At 38.6% G+C, this 19,403-nt stretch overlaps 1 protein-coding gene across 1 annotated transcript; it reads right to left on the bottom strand.

Annotated features, from left to right (window-relative positions):
• Positions 1 to 299: 299 nt before the first annotated feature.
• On the bottom strand, positions 300 to 6,093 carry LOC130962880 (uncharacterized). The gene is made up of 6 exons (XM_057889038.1): positions 5,505 to 6,093; positions 5,260 to 5,396; positions 5,014 to 5,160; positions 4,184 to 4,411; positions 3,639 to 3,878; positions 300 to 3,533 (listed from the first exon to the last, which is right to left on the bottom strand). The coding sequence occupies exons 1-6, from the start codon at positions 6,091 to 6,093 to the stop codon at positions 300 to 302; spliced, it is 4,575 nt and encodes a 1,524-aa protein (XP_057745021.1).
• Between the last annotated feature and the right edge of the window lie 13,310 nt (positions 6,094 to 19,403).

Genomic DNA, 19,403 nt, shown 5'->3' with positions numbered 1-19,403 from the left:
ATTACTATTTTTTTGTGTGTTAGAAAATGTCGGTTCACTTTTAAATACTTAAAAAAATACTATTAGTACAAATTTATGTTGTAACTTGTTTACCATTGCTATACGTTGTATTCTAATTTTAGATTCCATGAATAATCATCATTCTTTGTTTTGTTACTTTCACTTCAGAGTACTTTGCTATGATGCTCAATTATGCATCTTTTGGAGGAACCTTATTCAATTGAATTGAGAAAGTGTATAAAGATATGTTCAAATTTTATGATTTTTTTTTGGTATTTAATCGGGACTAAAGCCCAGAATTACAAGACACTAATCAACCGGGGTAAGAAAGTCCTTCTACAATCATCAAACAAAATTTGTCTCAAAAGTGCTGGTGGCACATCAACAAAATTGAAACCTGGGTTACACTTTAATCCTTCTCTAGCTAAGAAATCAGCAGTTCTATTTCCTTCTCTATAAGTATGGCTTACTCTAACTTGCCAGTTCTTTTTCAGCCACTTAGAGATAATTCTGATCAAATTACTGGGGTGGTTTTCTGCATTTTCTTTAGTAATGACCTCCACAAGCACTTTTGAATCCAGATCCACAATAAGCCTCCTGATTCCCAACTCCCAGGCTGTTTTCAGCCCGTGTAATAAGCCCCAAATCTCTGCTTGGAAAGCTGAACAGATTCCCAAGTTCGAATAGTATCCAGCAACCCAATGCCCCATCTCATTCCTTAAGAGTCCTCCACATAATGCTGTCCCTGGGTTTCCGCATGAAGCACCATCAGAATTCAATTTGATCCAGTTGGTAGGTGGACATGACCATGAGATCTGTCTTTCTACTTTTTCTCTATACTCTCCAGTATATAACTTGTAAGGAGCATTCTTGATCGAAATTGTTTGATTGCAAATGAAGGAGCATGGATAATTAGGTCTGGTGAAACCTGGCATAAAAATCTCCTTATTTCTCCAGTGCCATAACCACCAGCAGGTAACTACAAATTGTGTTATCCAATCTATTTGGTTTGAACGGCCAAGCTCAGTGGAAAGGTTCCATCTGAGCCACGCTTCGAAGGGAGCTCTAAAGAAATCTTGAAGGAAGGCTGGGTGAATGAATTGGGTCCAAATTCTAGATGCTGCTGGGCAGTCTCTTAACAGGTGCTCTTGGGTCTCTTGGACTCCTTGGCATCTATGGCAGAAAGGAGGTGCTCCAAAAAGTTTTGATCTTCTTTTTGCAGTCATGAGTTTTTGGTGTGTGGTCACCCACAAGAAACACTGCATTCTTTGGGGTCCTCTCCATTTCCATATCACATTCCACACTTGATCTTGTGGTTTCCCATGCCCTGCTAAAAGTTTATAAGCACTCGCAACAGAAAAAACTCCATTTTGAGTTGCATTCCACCAAATTCCATCTCTGCCCGCTTCTTGAAGAGGAGGATGGATAGCTCTTATTTTGTTAATGATAATATCCGGGAGATGATTCTTTAGAAGGGGGTAGTTCCAATCATTGTTTTGTTCCACAGCTTCAATAACTGTCATGTTCTTTAACTCCGCAGGGATCTGATTACTGGTTAGGTGCTCACGAAGAGGTTCATTTTCTACCCAAGGATCATCCCAAAGACGAGTCGATTTACCATTACCAATTGAAAATCTTGTATTCTTGTCAAAGATCGTCTTCATCTTTTTAAGATTTTTCCAGAATTGAGAATCTGAGCCTTTGACTTTCATCTCACCAGGAAATTGTCTCCCTTTATCATATTTATTCAGTAGTACTCTTGCCCAGAGAGTGTCATTATCCACCACTAATCTCCAGAAAGCTTTGAGCATGAAGGCTTCATTCATCAAGGAAAGAGATTTGAATCCCAAGCCTCCAAGGATTTTGGGTTTGCATAAAATATGCCACCCCACATTGTGAAATTTTCTTTCTCCTGCATTCTCTGCCCAGATGAACCTTCGTTGTAATCTTTCAATTTCTTGACAGATTCCTTTAGGCATAATGGAATGCATCATATCATAGTTCAGAGAGGGAGTTAACACAGATTGAGCCAGAGTAACTCTACCAGCGAAAGACAAGCATCCTACTTTCCACCCACTAAGTTTATTCTTGACCCGCTCCACTGCACCCTTGAAGTCTCTTTTTTGCGTTCTTCCATTGGTAATCATAGCACCCAGGTATTTTCCCAGCTCAACAGTTTCCTTGAACTTGCATCTGTTAGTGATAATATCCTTCAGGCTTTGTTCCACATTTTTGGAAAAAGATATGGTTGATTTTGCTTGATTTATCTTTAATCCCGACACAGTGCAAGAAAGGTCAAGGACTCGCCCAATATTATCTATTTGTTGAGTGGAAGCCTCAGCAAAAAGCAACAGGTCGTCTGCGAAGAGAAGGTGAGAAATTGATGGCCCTTCCCGACCCACTCTCATAGGCATCCAGTCGCTTTGCACAACATTTTCTTCAATCAAGTGAGAGAGTTTCTCCATAGCCATAACGAAGAGATAGGGTGACATCGGATCACCTTGTCTAATTCCCCGAGTAGGCAAAAAAGCCTCCGTCTTACACCCGTCCCACACGATTTTGTAAGAAACAGAAGACACACAAGAGAGAATGATATTTTTCAATTGGTCTGGAACTCCAAACTCCTCCAAGACCTTTTCGATAAAGCTCCACTTCAACCGGTCATATGCCTTTTCGAAGTCAATTTTTATAGACATGAACTTCTTTTTTCCTTTTAATTTCCTTATATTGTGCCACAGCTCTTTGGCAATAATAACATTGTCATGTATCATTCTGCCAGGTATAAAACTAGCCTGGTTTGGAGAAATGCTATCGGCAAGGAGGGGTTTGAGTTTGGAGATCACAATTTTAGTGATGGCCTTGTAAGCAACATTACACAGTGCTATAGGCCGAAATTGCGAGATAAATTCTGGATTAGGAACCTTAGGAATTAGAGTGATGAGAGTTTGATTGATGGATTCAATAATCCGAGGGTTATGCCAGAGTTGTAAAATAAAAGGGATAAACGAACCTTTTATTACATTCCAATTCTCCTTATAGAAGAGGGCTGGAAAACCATCCTCCCCAGGGGCTTTCAAGGACCCAATGTCAAACAACGCTTTTTGGATCTGAGTGTATGAAGGAGGAATAGAAAGGACATCTTTAAGATCTTTACGGAGTTCTGGAAAAGTGAAAACTGTATTAAGGTAGGTGCAGTTGCCATTCTCTTCTTGGTAAAGGGCTTTGAAAAAATTCATTACCATCTCCATAACTTCCTCATGTTGGTCACACCACTGCCCATCACTTTTTCGAAGCTTAAGGATTCTATTTTTCTTCCTCCTTATGGCTGTTTTTGTATGGTAATACCTTGTATTTCTATCTCCGTCAACAATCCAATTCTGTCTAGATTTTTGAAGCCAGAGTGTTTCTTCTTGATTCAGAATTTCTTCAAGCTCTGTAACAAGTTGCTGCTCCAGGTCTTCGAGAAAGGGATTTCTGCCGTAGGTCAAAGCTTTTTGGATACCATTGATTCTGTTTAGGACTCTTCTTTTTCTCTTAAAAACATTGCCGAAGACATCATTATTCCATTTTTACAAATTGACAGCAAGAGAATTGAGTGATGCAGGAAATGAGTTAGAAGGACTCCAATTTTTTAAAACAAATTCATCAAAATTGGGGTGTGATTTCCACATAGCCTCATAGCAGAAGGGCTTTTCACCTTTATCCATTCTTTCCGGTTTCATAATCACCAAGAGAGGGTGATGATCAGACCTCACTCTAGGAAGTACTTCAACTCTAGCATCTGAGAAAGAGCTTCTCCAATCTGCATTAGCCAGGGCTCTATCCAACCGTTTAAAAACTCTCTCTAACCCATTGCGCTGCCCCCTCTCCAAGTAAACCTTGTACCACAGTACCCCAGGTCTATTAGATTGCAGGTGTTAATCCAGTCCTTAAATTTTCTACAAGCATTGGCATCAATTTGAGCACCCCCTTTTTTCTCGCACACTTCCGCAATTTCATTATAGTCGCCAACTAGCATCCAAGGCATATCCATATTACAAGCAATCTGTTTAATCTTTTCAAAAAATACTTTTCTAAGGCTTTCTTGGGGACTCGCATAAATAGCAGTTAAAGCCCAAGGAACTCTACATTGATCATTTATAGACATATGAATAAACTGAGTATGCATTTCAATACAGGTTACCTGTAGGGAGTCACAATTCCACAGAGCCCAGATGCCGCCACTGTAGCCCTGTGCTTCATGTATACAATAGTATTTGAAACCCAGGCTTCTGATAATCTCCTTAGCCCTCGCGCCACTACATTTAGTTTCACAAAGGAGCACCAAATCAGGATGCTTCTGTCTAACCAGTTCTTTAAGGGTGCTAACCGATGCATGGTTGGCAATCCCTCTTATATTCCAAGCAAGGATCTTCATAGAGAAAAATCTAAACATTAACTATAAGAGTGAAACTCTGTATCTGCTTGAACAGCTTATTCCAAAAACAACTAGCACTCATTACGAGCACACCATTTCATCCTCCAAAGAAGGATGCTCTTCCATAGCCACTTCTGCAATTACAATCTCTCTATTTTTAACGTCCTTCATAACCATAGAGAGCTCCCTGGAGTCAACGGAAACAAAGCCTGGAGGTACTGGATCAGGGGGTTCTTTAGAAGGAGTTGGATTACACACTGAATCTACAACAATAAGGGAGGGTGTTGGGCTGCAGGGTGATGGGTTGGCCCAATTCTCTTGGTGGTGTTGGGGGTCAGGGGGTGATTAGTCGAAAAAATTTTGGGTGGGGCTGAAGAGGAAGCAGGTTAAGGGACAGATGGGTTCTCTTTAGACATAGTTTGGGCTTATTGTAAGGTCAAAGAGATGCCTTTGAAATGGGCTGGCTGGGTCTTGGGCAGTGGGCTGGTTCGGGTTTTGGGCTGGGTAGGGTTAGTTTCGGATGACCGAGCCTTCTCTTGGTGGGGAGCATCTGAATTAATCACCCCATGACGTTGTGGGGATGCCTCTTTGTGTACCTCATCATTGAAAGATTCTTCTATTTGCAGCACAGCAAAACGGGATTGTTTCCCATTTCCACCCACATTCTGTCTTTTTTCTTGCACATTTCCACCTTTGCTGGTACCTTCTCCATAATTTGTGGATTTTTTGCCACGTGTATGTCTCTGCACTAACATTCAAGGGCCAAAATCCCCATCATTTTTTTGCTGGACTTTTTTGCCCTTGTCAATCTTGTCCTTTACATTTTTGTCCCTTTCTTCTACCTCTGGATTTCTTGCTGTGTTTTCGCCATTACCATTTTGAGACTCTGAAGCATTCTTTTTCTTCTCAGGGCAGTTCTCCCTGTCATGGCCCACTCTTCCGCATGAAAAGCAAACTAGATGGAGCCCTTCATATTCAACTGCATGAGGTATACCATTGATTAGGTACTAGGACACCAGAGGTTTGTCCAGTTCCACTTCCACACAAATTCTGGCAAACTTTTTCCTAGAGACCTCTGCAGTATTACTATCCACTTTCAGTGTTCTTCCCACTATATTCCCAATTTTTTGTAGAATAGTCATGTTGTAATATTCTATTGCTAGTCCTGGGAGCCTCACCCAGGCAGCAATCTTGTCAATGGACGCTGTAGTTGGATCAAAATCTGGTTTCCAAAACTGAACAGTCAAGTAGTGATCCAGAATCTTCCACGGTCCTTCCATAAGCGCGTAATCCAAATCCTCTGAATTGAAAAACCTTATTAGGAAGAAATCACCACCCAGGTCTATTACCTCAATGCTTCCCATTTTGGCCCACATAGTTTCCAATCTCCTTTTCAGAGCCAAAAGAGAGATTTTTCTGCCAAGCAGTTTCACTATTAGGGAGTTCCACCATTCTTCCCTAATTTCCTTTTGTATACTCTCCCCTATAATCAGATTCAGCAAGCCATTAGGCATCTTTTTGATAGTAATCTCCTCATCATCTATATCTTCATTCTCATCATCTCTGTCCTCCTCTTCATTTACTTTTTCTGCTTTATCTTCCCTATTGACTTCCGCACTGGGGTGACAAGGGCACTTTTTCCTGTCTTGACTATGTTGGCAAAAGAAGTCGACCATCCCTGTGTTCCCTTTTTTTATTCTTCCTCTGGAGGCATTTCATCAACATGCATTACGGAATGTTCCCGTTCTTCTACCTCTTTATGACATTCCATCCAAGTATCCACCCTCGGATGAATGCAAACAGATCCAGAAAATTCTTTACCTTCCCCATTCTTCTTTACTTTTTTTCCAAGCCCCTGTTGCAGATCTTGTTCAGCGTTAGATTCTCTTTTTGACTCATGGGACCGAGAGGCTCCACCTCTCACAAAGCCCCCTCTCATCGGCGGCCACACACGTTATAGTGAGGCAAAGACAAAAAAGTGTACGGAGAGAAAAAGCTTTCCTTTTTCTGGAATCTGGAGTTTACAACCACTTCCCTTTTCAAATTTTATGATGAGCCCAAGATATTTTATCATGAATGTTTTTGTCTTTATCATGTGTTATAGCTGACCAAAAATACCCAAATCAAGAGACCCAAATCCGGATTCACAACCCATTTCAGATGGACCTTCAAGCCATTGACCCAAACCACAACACACCCAACACCCATATTAGTTGGGGGGCAAATTTGACCTTCGATAAATATAGCAAATGATGACTTAAGCGTTAGGTTAAAGTCCAACAATACACCTTTCAGTCTATATCTTCACATTATAAAGTCTTTGACATGATCTTCACTACTAGAATATTTTATTTTAAATCTAAATGTTAATACACAATGGTATACTGAAATGCCATGAAAGTATATTGCCTCACCTGGAATGCTTCCTGTAATATAGGAAACGTTTCAGGTATACCCTGTCTTTTCTTGAAAATTTGAAATATCATGTGCGAATAATTTGCTGGTTAATTATTTGTCTTTTAGTAAGCTAGTATTTGACAATGTTATCCTTGTGAAAGCTTTTGAAAGACGAGAAGGGACAGTTGCAATACACTAGCTATAACGTTAATGAGAGCCATAGAGATTGTAACTATTTTTCTTGGTTTTTCCATCATTATTATTGCAACATGTGTCATCCCATGATTCTTACTTATTAATGTTTAATAATAAAAGAATAATACAACACATTTAAATTTTTTTATTAACTAAATCTAATTAAGTTAGTCTAACATAATAAAAATTAATTATAATTAATATTATTCTAAACTTTATTGTTTAACTTGGTTTAACTTAGTTCATAAAAAAATTTAAATGTATCGCATTACTCATAATAAGATATTATGATCTACAAAATATGATTAAGAAAACAGTTTATTTATTTTGTGCTATTAAAATACATATTATGATTATAAAATTCATTTTTTATTAAAAATATAAAAAATATAAATTTTTAATGTATTTATTTTATATCTAATAAATAAAAATATTTAAATTTTTTCCCTAATAATAAACATATCATGTGTCTTTATGACACATATTAAGAGTTAAACCTTAGAGTGGTCCCTGAATTTTGATGACATGTCATCATATACCTATTTTTCTATGCTTTTTCATACAAGAAATTGATGATTTGTGCTTAAATATTGAATGCTTTTATACTTAATTGGTATATTTCCTTGATCTTTTAATTTTATAAATCTTGTAGGAAATAAGAAGAAAAAGAAGTAAAGAAGCACAAAAAAAGGAGAAAAAAAGAGCTTTGGGAGACACTTTGAAGTTGGAGCACAATTTGGAGCCTTAGGCCACGCTTTTAAAAGTGTGGTCCATGACCAAATTAAAGGAGAATAGGCAATCAGCACACACTGCCCTGCTCTTGCCAAGGGCAGGGCAGAATCGTGATGCAAAGTGAGGTTGGAAGCAAGAATTTTCGCTAAGGTAAAATCTGGGCGCTCACAGCATGACCATGCCTCCTTCAAAGGGCTATAACTTGAGCTATAGACGTCCAATTGATGTGCTTCCAGTTGCGTTGGAAAGCTGACATTCAGAGCTTTCCAACGATATATAGCAATTCATATTTGGCGTACAATTGAGGCAGGAACAGAAGGCATCTTTAAGGGCAAAAAAAAAGCGAAAATAAACCAATGTGCTTCCACCAAGGTTCGAAGCTGGAGCCTCACCCCAAAGCAAGTAGCGCTCATTTTTCTGCTCTGCCCTCTTGGAGAGAAGGGCAATGTCGTGCTCTTCATGAAAAATCAAGAAAAATTGCTCCCCCAAATGCTTTCACCAAGGTTCGAACACAAGACATCCAAGGAAGCCAAGCCTTATGCGTGAATTAGGTGCCAAGGAAACCAAGGAAAAGGAGCAGCGTGTGCCTCCACCAAGTTTCAAACTTGGAACCTCACCTTTTGGCAACATTGCCCTGCCCTCCGCAAGGGCAGGGCAGCAATTCTTGGTGCATGGCACAAAAATTGGCACGGCCAGCTTGCACAATTGTCGAGCACCAAAGGAGTTTCGGCCAGCAACAAACGCGCACCATGGCAACTCTGCCCTGCCCACCACAAGGGTAGGGCAGCATCCTGACGCACCAAGAATGCACGCAACGAGGGCCGCACGCACCATTTCCTGCTCTGCCCTCCACAAGGGTAGGGCAGCCTCCTGGGAGCAACATGGGCCAAAATTCAACCAAAATTTTCATTTAAATTCAATTCCTCTCCAAATTGAATCAAGGCCAACCAAACCCATTTCTCCTCAAATCCAAAGCAAGCAAAGCCCACATCATCACTCAAAGGCACATGGATCAATTAAATTAGGATTTTCATTTTTGTAATTTGTTTTAATTTCATTTTCATTTTTCATTTTGTAAAGCCTATATAAAGGCATCAATTCCATCTCACAAAGAGAGGGAGGCTTGTTCCATTAGGGAGTAGTAGTAGAAGAGAGCTCACTTTTACATCTTAACTTGAATTGGAGAATTGAAGAAATTCTGTTTCAATTCTCACCTTGAATTCTCTCTTGTTCTTTTACTGCATAATTCAAAATTCATTTGTTGTTTTAAATCTTCTTCTTCTGCAACTTTAGCTTTTCTGTTTAGGATCTTGAATTGAGGTTGAAGAGCTCCATTGATTCAAATTTTGAGAATCATCTTCCACTCTTCCTCTCAATTGATCTAAGGATTGGGTTTTAATCTTCTCTGCTATTTTAAACCTCATTTTCTTCTGCAATATATTTTCTAACTGACAAAGGAGAATTGAGATCCAGATTTGCTTCCTGAGTTCATTGCTCTTCTTGGATCCTCAAATTCTCTTTTAGATTTTACAATTGAGCTAAGTTTCTTTCTGTCTTGTTCTTCAAGCAATTTTTCATTTCTGTTTGAATCTGCTGCACTTACTTCATCTTTTACTTCTTTGCTTGATTGCACTTTACATTTTCTTGTTGAAGTTTTAATTCCCAGTACCCAATCCCTTTTATTTTTCATGCAATTTAATTATTCTGCAATTATTCTAAGTGCTGCTTATTGCTTTCCTTTAAATTTTCTGCACCCAATCCCCTTTACATTTGATGCAATTTACATTTCTTGTCATTTAAGAATCTGCCAATTTACTTTTCTTGCAATTTAAGTTTCAGCTCTTTTATTTTCTTGTTCTTTAAGTTTCAGTTACTTTACTTTCTGCACTTTAAATTTTCCTTGCTATTTACTTTCTGTTGGCTACATTTCACTCAATTCCACTTCAATGTTAGCTTGACTAAACTAATCACCCACTAAAGTTGCTTGATCCATCAATCCCTGTGGGATCGACCTCACTCTTGTGAGTTATTACTACTTGATGCGACCCGGTATACTTGCCGGTTGGATTTGTGTGTTGGAAATTTGTTTTTCCGCAAAAACACCATCACCCACCACCACAAAATGATTCAAGTCATTATTCTAATGGTGGCTGGGAGTATCACCAAGGAATGAAAGAGCATTCACCCTCACGTCCTAGTTTCTCATTTGAAAGTTCTTCATCACTAGATTATGCCTCAACACAAAGTTTCCTCCAAAATCCATACAAGTCATCCCATCAATCACACAACTCATTCCACACCCCTCAACACAACTTCACCACAACATATCCACGTCACCAAAATTACTCTCAACCTTCATCTCTTGAACCACCAGATGAGGATTACCTTCAAGCCATTGAAATACATAGAAAACTCGTGGAAAGATACACACAACCCCAATCCTAGAAAGAAATCATCCTCAAGAAGATGAATGAGCCCTTAGAGCAAACAAGGAGGAACTTAGAACCATCAAACAGAGAGGATGAAGACTAATTTGTGGGTGAAGAAATGGAAAAGCAAGATGAGGAAGCCTCTGTGGCAAGTGAAATTTCAGTGAAAAAGGAAGATGTGGTGGAAGTATTTGGACATGAGCCAAGGATTCTACATTCACAAGAGCCATTTGAGGTGACAATGAAACACAAAGATTCCCTCCCAGAGGCATTAATGGAAGATCATGAAGAAGAAAGGGAGGAAGACATTCAAGAGAAGTTACACTCAAGTGAAGCAGAGAAGTACATAGAAGAAAAGCTCATGGAACCACCAATTCAAAAAGCTCTGGATGAATACGAAACTCCAATAATCACACAGCAACCAAGTCTTGAATCCAAAGAAGTGAAGGCAACTAGCAAGAACACCAATTCTGTCCCTAATCCAGCAAGCAAGATCAATCAAGCCATTTGCAAAAGAAAGCTTGCTGAAGAAAGGCCAAGACAAGGGACAGTAGCTGAATCTTCCCCCCCCCCTTAAGGCCATTCCTCTTAACCAATTAGAAGAAGAGGAAGAAAGTGAATAACAACATGTCAAGCTAATGACACTAAAAGAGCACTTGTTGGGAGGTAACCCAACCGTAGGTAACATTTCTTCTCTGCTTTGTTTTCGTTCTTTACTTTGTTTAAATTCAATAAATGGGCATATGGTTACATTCTAAGTTTGGTGTTGTCTTGCAACAACTTATTTTTAATCTTTTTGGATGATTGCATCAAATCAAAAATGGAAGTGACACACTAAGATTCTAAGTTTGGTGTGCCACTTAATTCTCTATGCAATTCATTAAGCAACACCACTTGTCTGCATAATCATAAGGCCTTTGCAGTGTTGTTTTTCTTTTGGTTTGACACTTTATTATTCTGTTTACTTTAGTTATTTCTTTATTTTTAATACTTCCACTTATTTTGCTTCTTGACTATTTTTGTTAATACATCACCAAGAGATCCTTATTCATGACATATTCTTGGCTTGGTGATTGTATTTAACATATAACAGTTTTTTTTGTTTAGTTTTAATTCAAATAAATTGACATATGGTCGTATTCTAAGTTTGGTGTTGCTATGCAACAAAATTTGATTCCAATCCTTACAAGATACTTGCATCAATTCCAAGTGAAAGTGTCACACTATGTTTGGTGTGCCACTTATATTTTTTTTATGCAATGTATCATGCACACCATCTTATGTTTGCAATCATAGTGTTTTTGTTTCTCCGTTCCTTGATTGTTATCCTCAATTTTGCTTGCTTGAAACACATGTACTACTAACATTTCATTGTGTAAGACATTCATGATCCATCTTAGCCCCATAGCCATTGTTCTAATTATTGCATGAGGATGAACAAGCATTCTGAGTTTGGTATGGGAAGGAGGAAAATGGGAGGAAAATGACAACAATAGAGAAGATGAACTACAAGGTTGTAAAGTTCCTTTTCCTCTCATTTGTTTCATAAACTGCATGATTGTCTTTACCTTCTCTGTATACATGTGTGTATGAATAAGCATAGCTTGAATTTTGATTTATAATATGTTGCTATGGCATTATAACTACCAACTTGAGCTTTGTGAATTCAAAAGCAATAAAGCATCATGATCATAAACAAACAAGGCATTAAAGAAGATTTTAGCATGTGCATACAAGTATTGGAAAGCTAGTATGATTGATTGTTGCTCAATTGCATTGGATTTTATTTAATTGAAGTTTTTATCTAGGACATTTTGTGAAATCTTTTGAAATCATGAAAACCTTGAAGAAGCAAATACAATTAAAGCAAGAAAAGAAAAAGGGAAAGAATGAGAAAGCTGAAGGCTCTGAGTACCAATGGCAATTTATTTGTTAAGTGCTTGTGGTGTTTATGTATCAAGCCAAATGCTTGAAAACAAAACACTTAGAAGTCAAGGCTAGGCTCAAGTGCAAAAGCACTCCCTCAAAGCTCAAGCTCTGAGCATCAATGATTAGAGAGTTAAGAAAAGAAACAAATTAGCTTAGTGAAGTCCTCTAATTAAATGCTTGTGGTGCTTATGTATCAAGTGGTAATACTTGAAAACAAAGCATTTAGAAGTCGTAGCTTTGTTATTAACTCATGGGGCAAAGCACCCAAAAGGAGAAGCTAAAAAAAAAAATCAAAAGCTTGTTTCAAGGAAGAATTATAAGAAAAAGATTTCATAAATTGAGCTAGATGGAAGCATCAATCCTTTACATTTCTTTTGTGATTGAAGCATGCATAAAAAACTAGCTTACCATGAACATTGAGTTGCTATTCTTCTTACCTTGGATTGTCAATCTTTATTACATGATTCTCTTATTGCTTGGGGACAAGCAAGGTTTAAGTTTGGTGTTGTGATGACATGTCATCATATACCTATTTTTCTATGCTTTTTCATACAAGAAATTGATGATTTATGCTTAAATATTGAATGCTTTTATACTTAATTGGTATATTTCCTTGATCTTTTAATTTTATAAATCTTGTAGGAAATAAGAAGAAAAAGAAGCAAAGAAGCACAAAAAAAGGAGAAAAAAAGAGCTTTGGGACACACTTTGAAGTTGGAGCACACTTTGGAGCCTTAGGCCACGCTTTTAAAAGCGTGGCCCATGACCAAATTAAAGGAGAATAGGCAATCAGCACACACTGCCCTGCTCTTGCCAAGGGCAGGGCAGAATCGTGATGCAAAGTGAGGTTGGAAGCAAGAATTTTCGCTAAGGTAAAATCTGGGCGCTCACAGCATGACCATGCCTCATTCAAAGGGCTATAACTTGAGCTACAGACGTCCAATTGATGTGCTTCCAGTTGCGTTGGAAAGCTGACATTCAGAGCTTTCCAACGATATATAGCAATCCATATTTGGCGTACAATTGAGGCAGGAATAGAAGGCATCTTTAAGGGCCAAAAATAAGCGAAAATAAACCAATGTGCTTCCACCAAGGTTCGAAGCTGGAGCCTCACCCCAAAGCAAGTAGCGCTCATTTTTCTGCTCTGCCCTCTTGGAGAGAAGGGCAATGTCGTGCTCTTCATGAAAAATCAAGAAAAATTGCTCCCCCAAATGCTTTCACCAAGGTTCGAACACAAGACATCCAAGGAAGCCAAGCCTTATGCGTGAATTAGGTGCCAAGGAAACCAAGGAAAAGGAGCAGCGTGTGCCTCCACCAAGTTTCAAACTTGGAACCTCACCTTTTGGCAACATTGCCCTGCCCTCCGCAAGGGCAGGGCAGCAATTCTTGGTGCATGGCACAAAAATTGGCACGGCCAGCTTGCACAATTGTCGAGCACCAAAGGAGTTTCGGCCAGCAACAAACGCGCACTATGGCAACTCTGCCCTGCCCACCACAAGGGCAGGGCAGCATCCTGACGCACCAAGAACGCACGCAACGAGGGCCGCACGCACCATTTCCTGCTCTGCCCTCCACAAGGGCAGGGCAGCCTCCTGGGAGCAACATGGGCCAAAATTCAACCAAAAATTTCATTTAAATTTAATTCCTCTCCAAATTGAATCAAGGCCAACCAAACCCATTTCTCCTCAAATCCAAAGCAAGCAAAGCCCACATCATCACTCAAAGGCACATGGATCAATTAAATTAGGATTTTCATTTTTGTAATTTGTTTTAATTTCATTTTCATTTTTCATTTTGTAAAGCCTATATAAAGGCATCAATTCCATCTCACAAAGAGAGGGAGGCTTGCTCCATTAGGGAGTAGTAGTAGAAGAGAGCTCACTTTTACATCTTAACTTGAATTGGAGAATTGAAGGAATTCTGTTTCAATTCTCACCTTGAATTCTCTCTTGTTCTTTTACTGCATAATTCAAAATTCATTTGCTGTTTTAAATCTTCTTCTTCTGGAACTTTAGCTTTTCTGTTTTGGATCTTGAATTGAGGTTGAAGAGCTCCATTGATTCAAATTCTGAGAATCATCTTCCACTCTTCCTCTCAATTGATCTAAGGATTGGGTTTTAATCTTCTCTGCTATTTTTAAACCTCATTTTCTTCTGCAATATATTTTCTGACTGAGCAAAGGAGAATTGAGATCCAGATTTGCTTCCTGAGTTCATTGCTCTTCTTGGATCCTCAAATTCTCTTTTAGATTTTACAATTGAGCTAAGTTTCTTTCTGTCTTGTTCTTCAAGCAATTTTTCATTTCTGTTTGAATCTGCTGCACTTACTTCATCTTTTACTTCTTTGCTTGATTGCACTTTACATTTTCTTGTTGAAGTTTTAATTCCCAGTACCCAATCCCTTTTATTTTTCATGCAATTTAATTATTCTGCAATTATTCTAAGTGCTGCTTATTGCTTTCCTTTAAATTTTCTGCACCCAATCCCCTTTACATTTGATGCAATTTACATTTCTTGTCATTTAAGAATCTGCCAATTTACTTTTCTTGCAATTTAAGTTTCAGCTCTTTTATTTTCTTGTTCTTTAAGTTTCAGTTACTTTACTTTCTGCACTTTAAATTTTCCTTGCTATTTACTTTCTGTTGGCTACATTTCACTCAATTCCACTTCAATGTTAGCTTGACTAAACTAATCACCCACTAAAGTTGCTTGATCCATCAATCCCTGTGGGATCGACCTCACTCTTGTGAGTTATTACTACTTGATGCGACCCGGTATACTTGCCGGTTGGATTTGTATGTTGGAAATTTGTTTTTCCGCAAAAACACCATCACCCACCACCACAAAATGATTCAAGTCATTATTCTAATGGTGGCTGGGAGTATCACCAAGGAATGAAAGAGCATTCACCCTCACGTCCTAGTTTCTCATTTGAAAGTTCTTCATCACTAGATTATGCCTCAACACAAAGTTTCCTCCAAAATCCATACAAGTCATCCCATCAATCACACAACTCATTCCACACCCCTCAACACAGCTTCACCACAACATATCCACGTCACCAAAATTACTCTCAACCTTCATCTCTTGAACCACCAGATGAGGATTACCTTCAAGCCATTGAAATACATAGAAAACTTGTGGAAAGATACACACAACCCCAATCCTGGAAAGAAATCATCCTCAAGAAGATGAATGAGCCCTTAGAGCAAACAAGGAGGAACTTAGAACCATCAAACAGAGAGGATGAAGACCAATTTGTGGGTGAGAAAATGGAAAAGCAAGATGAGGAAGCCTCTGTGGCCAGTGAAATTTCAGTGAAAAAGGAAGATGTGGTGGAAGTATTTGGACATGAGCCAAGGATTCTACATTCACAAGAGCCACTTGAGGTGACAATGAAACACAAAGATTCCCTCCCAGAGGCATTAATGGAAGATCATGAAGAAGAAAGGGAGGAAGACATTCAAGAGAAGTTACACTCAAGTGAAGCAGAGAAGTACATAGAAGAAAAGCTCATGGAACCACCAATTCAAAAAGCTCTGGATGAATACGAAACTCCAATAATCACACAGCAACCAAGTCTTGAATCCAAAGAAGTGAAGGCAACTAGCAAGAACACCAATTCTGTCCCTAATCCAGCAAGCAAGATCAATCAAGCCATTTGCAAAAGAAAGCTTGCTGAGGAAAGGCCAAGACAAGGGACAGTAGCTGAATCTTCCCCCCCCCCTTAAGGCCATTCCTCTTAACCAATTGGAAGAAGAGGAAGAAAGTGAATAACAACATGTCAAGCTAATGACACTAAAAGAGCACTTGTTGGGAGGTAACCCAACCGTAGGTAACATTTCTTCTCTGCTTTGTTTTCGTTCTTTACTTTGTTTAAATTCAATAAATGGGCATATGGTTACATTCTAAGTTTGGTGTTGTCTTGCAACAACTTGTTTTTAATCTTTTTGGATGATTGCATCAAATCAAAAATGGAAGTGACACACTAAGATTCTAAGTTTGGTGTGCCACTTAATTCTCTATGCAATTCATTAAGCAACACCACTTGTCTGCATAATCATAAGGCCTTTGCAGTGTTGTTTTTCTTTTGGTTTGACACTTTATTATTCTGTTTACTTTAGTTATTTCTTTATTTTTAATACTTCCACTTATTTTGCTTCTTGACTGTTTTTGTTAATACATCACCAAGAGATCCTTATTCATGACATATTCTTGGCTTGGTGATTGTATTTAACATATAACAGTTTCTTTTGTTTAGTTTTAATTCAAATAAATTGACATATGGTCGTATTCTAAGTTTGGTGTTGCTATGCAACAAAATTTGATTCCAATCCTTACAAGATACTTGCATCAATTCCAAGTGAAAGTGTCACACTATGTTTGGTGTGCCACTTATATTTTTTTTATGCAATGTATCATGCACACCATCTTATGTTTGCAATCATAGTGTTTTTGTTTCTCCGTGCCTTGATTGTTATCCTCAATTTTGCTTGCTTGAAACACATGTACTACTAACATTTCATTGTGTAAGACATTCATGATCCATCTTAGCCCCATAGCCATTGTTCTAATTATTGCTTGAGGATGAACAAGCATTCTGAGTTTGGTATGGGAAGGAGGAAAATGGGAGGAAAATGACAACAATAGAGAAGATGAACTACAAGGTTGTAAAGTTCCTTTTTCCTCTCATTTGTTTCATAAACTGCATGATTGTCTTTACCTTCTCTGTATACATGTGTGTATGAATAAGCATAGCTTAAATTTTGATTTATAATATGTTGCTGTGGCATTATAACTACCAACTTGAGCTTTGTGAATTCAAAAGCAATAAAGCATCATGATCATAAACAAACAAGGCATTAAAGAAGATTTTAGCATGTGCATACAAGTATTGGAAAGCTAGTATGATTGATTGTTGCTCAATTGCATTGGATTTTATTTAATTGAAGTTTTTATCTAGGACATTTTGTGAAATCTTTTGAAATCATGAAAACCTTGAAGAAGCAAATACAATTAAAGCAAGAAAAGAAAAAGGGAAAGAATGAGAAAGCTGAAGGCTTTGAGTACCAATGGCAATTTATTTGTTAAGTGCTTGTGGTGTTTATGTATCAAGCCAAATGCTTGAAAACAAAACACTTAGAAGTCAAGGCTAGGCTCAAGTGCAAAAGCACTCCCTCAAAGCTCAAGGCTCTGAGCATCAATGATTAGAGATTTAAGAAAAGAAACAAATGAGCTTAGTGAAGTCCTCTAATTAAATGCTTGTGGTGCTTATGTATCAAGTGGTAATACTTGAAAACAAAGCATTTAGAAGTCGTAGCTTTGTTATTAACTCATGGGGCAAAGCACCCAAAAGGAGAAGCTAAAAAAAAAAAATCAAAAGCTTGTTTCAAGGAAGAATTATAAGAAAAAGATTTCATAAATTGAGCTAGATGGAAGCATCAATCCTTTACATTTCTTTTGTGATTGAAGCATGCATAAAAAACTAGCTTACCATGAACATTGAGTTGCTATTCTTCTTACCTTGGATTGTCAATCTTTATTACATGATTCTCTTATTGCTTGGGGACAAGCAAGGTTTAAGTTTGGTGTTGTGATGACATGTCATCATATACCTATTTTTCTATGCTTTTTCATACAAGAAATTGATGATTTGTGCTTAAATATTGAATGCTTTTATACTTAATTGGTATATTTCCTTGATCTTTTAATTTTATAAATCTTGTAGGAAATAAAAAGAAAAAGAAGCAAAGAAGCACAAAAAAAGGAGAAAAAAAGAGCTTTGGGACACACTTTGAAGTTGGAGCACACTTTGGAGCCTTAGGCCACGCTTTTAAAAGCGTGGCCCATGACCAAATTAAAGGAGAATAGGCAATCAGCACACACTGCCCTGCTCTTGCCAAGGGCAGGGCAGAATCGTGATGCAAAGTGAGGTTGGAAGCAAGAATTTTCGCTAAGGTAAAATCTGAGCGCTCACAGCCTGACCATGCCTCCTTCAAAGGGCTATAACTTGAGCTACAGACGTCCAATTGATGTGCTTCTAGTTGCGTTGGAAAGCTGACATTCAGAGCTTTCCAACGATATATAGCAATCCATATTTGGCGTACAATTGAGGCAGGAACGAAAGGCATCTTTAAGGGCCAAAAATAAGCGAAAATAAACCAATGTGCTTCCACCAAGGTTCGAAGCTGGAGCCTCACCCCAAAGCAAGTAGCGCTCATTTTTCTGCTCTGCTCTCTTGGAGAGCAGGGCAATGTCGTGCTCTTCATGAAAAATCAAGAAAAATTGCTCCCCCAAATGCTTTCACCAAGGTTCGAACACAAGACATCCAAGGAAGCCAAGCCTTATGCGTGAATTAGGTGCCAAGGAAACCAAGGAAAAGGAGCAGCGTGTGCCTCCACCAAGTTTCAAACTTGGAACCTCACCTTTTGGCAACATTGCCATGCCCTCCGCAAGGGCAGGGCAGCAATTCTTGGTGCATGGCACAAAAATTGGCACGGCCAGCTTGCACAATTGTCGCGCACCAAAGCAGTTTCGGCCAGCAACAAACGCGCACCATGGCAACTCTGCCCTACCCACCACAAGGGCAGGGCAGCATCCTGACGCACCAAGAACGCACGCAACGAGGGCCGCACGCACCATTTCCTGCTCTACCCTCCACAAGGGCAGGGCAGCTGACAAACCCCAATTTGATGGTTTATCTTGTATTGAATTTAGGGGATTTTATCACCTTTTTCCCACATTTACCCAATGAATTAGCATGGTTTTGTATATTCTCCTTTAATTGTGCTTAAGAGTGAAAACATGCTTTTTAGGTCTTAAAATAGCTAAATTTAATTCACCTTGATTCTATTAGATGCCTTGATATGTTTGTTAAGTGATTTCAGATTTAGGAGGCAAAGATTGGATCAAGGGAATGAAGAAAAAGCATGTAAAGTTGGAGAACTCATGAAGAAATGAAAGAACCGGAAAGCTGTCAAGCCAACCTCTTCGCACTTAATTGACCATAACTTGAGCTACAGAGGTCCAAATGATGCGGTTCTAGTTGGGTTGGAAAACTAACATCCGGGGCTTCGAAATGATATAAATTTTGCCATATGTTGCTTCGCGTTCAGGGACGCGCACGCGCACTTTGCGCGCGCGCGCCGATTCTGTCCGTGGCCCACTTTAATGAAATCGTCCCCAGCGGATCTAGGAGCCTTGTGGGCCCAATCCAACTCATTTCTGATGCTATTTAAGTCAAGTATTGAAGGGGAATCAAGATACTTTAGATACTTTTGATCATTAGTTTAGTTTAGTAGTTAG

Source organism: Arachis stenosperma, chromosome 2 (assembly GCF_014773155.1).
Source record: "Arachis stenosperma cultivar V10309 chromosome 2, arast.V10309.gnm1.PFL2, whole genome shotgun sequence".
Taxonomy (NCBI): Eukaryota; Viridiplantae; Streptophyta; class Magnoliopsida; order Fabales; family Fabaceae; genus Arachis; species Arachis stenosperma.
The sequence above is the reverse complement of the archived record's forward strand: the minus strand, read 5'-3'. Positions and strand labels throughout refer to the sequence as shown.